The 1,083-nt window shown below is 37.9% G+C and overlaps 1 protein-coding gene across 1 annotated transcript in view; it reads right to left on the reverse strand.

Annotated features, from left to right (window-relative positions):
* LOC107630938 (mitogen-activated protein kinase kinase kinase 3) overlaps positions 95–1,083 on the reverse strand; it is a 4,444-nt gene continuing 3,455 nt past the window's right edge. Inside the window, exons 7-10 of the mRNA XM_016334235.2 lie at positions 888–947; positions 681–788; positions 339–578; positions 95–240 (exon numbers count right to left, since the gene is read on the reverse strand). Of these exons, the coding sequence (XP_016189721.1) occupies positions 133–240; positions 339–578; positions 681–788; positions 888–947 (516 nt within the window). The 3' untranslated portion in view covers positions 95–132. The remainder of the gene's footprint in view (positions 241–338; positions 579–680; positions 789–887; positions 948–1,083) is intronic.

Here is a 1,083-nt window from a genome sequence, read left to right on the forward strand (position 1 = left end):
TACAAAAGAAAGTCAACTCCAAATAACAAGAAAATAATGAAGCTATAATCACAAAAAAAAAAAAAAATGAAGCTATAAAGTATACTGACACACTAGTTCATGCCTTAATTGAAATTAACAGGTGGGATTTTTTTACCTTGGGCTCCTTAATGCGTGAGAAGCTGCTCGAGCTGTCTTTGTTGCATGATCTCCATCAAGTGACGTTATACTTGTTCTATTGGATTGATGCTCCAAAACAGGCTGCAACCAGAAACAATGAGAAAGTTAGTTCCAAGCACAACAACAGAAAGTAATGAGAATGGAATATCAAAGGAAATAAATGAATACAAAGGCCATACTGGCGGAGTCCGGCTTCCATCTAACATGCGGGGGAAAGCATCTCTGGTTATGCTAACATTTACAGCTTTTGTTGCTGATTGGTCACGAATGAAGGGATGGTCTAGTAGCATTTGAGCTGTTGGGCGTGCTAACGGGTCCCTATTTAAACATAGCTTAATGAAGCTTTTGGCATCATCTGAAAGATGTTCAGGGATTTCAGGCATATCTTTGCTGTTCCCAATTTTAAATATGGCAGCTACCTGCTCAAGTCGACACGAAAACAATTGTGGCTCTCAGTACTTATTACACAACAAACGAGATCATACAAATGAAGACCATTTCTGGTATATCCAAAATCTCACCCCTTCATATTGATTCCATGGAGGCTTCGATGTTGCCATTTCAAGAATTGTGCATCCCAAGCTCCATATATCAACTGGAAGACCATAGCCATTGGTATTCATTACAACCTAAGAGAAAGAACATCAAGCTACAGTAAGCATGGTGAGAGAGAGGAGAATAAATTCCAAGATTTGAAGGGGAAAAAATAGTGGGGGAAATCATTTCACCTCAGGTGCCATCCAGTATGGACTTCCTTTGAATGAAAGTACTGAGGCAGCAGAATTTATCTGGTTCAGAAAGAGAAGTTAGGGATATTCTATTGTAAAGGATTTAAAATTTTAAATATATATAGAATCCTAACATTTCTAAATCACATTTCTTCCTACCACTAAGATCTTATCGATTCAGTCCGAATTGAAAAAC

Source organism: Arachis ipaensis, chromosome B03 (assembly GCF_000816755.2).
Source record: "Arachis ipaensis cultivar K30076 chromosome B03, Araip1.1, whole genome shotgun sequence".
NCBI classification, from domain to species: Eukaryota; Viridiplantae; Streptophyta; class Magnoliopsida; order Fabales; family Fabaceae; genus Arachis; species Arachis ipaensis.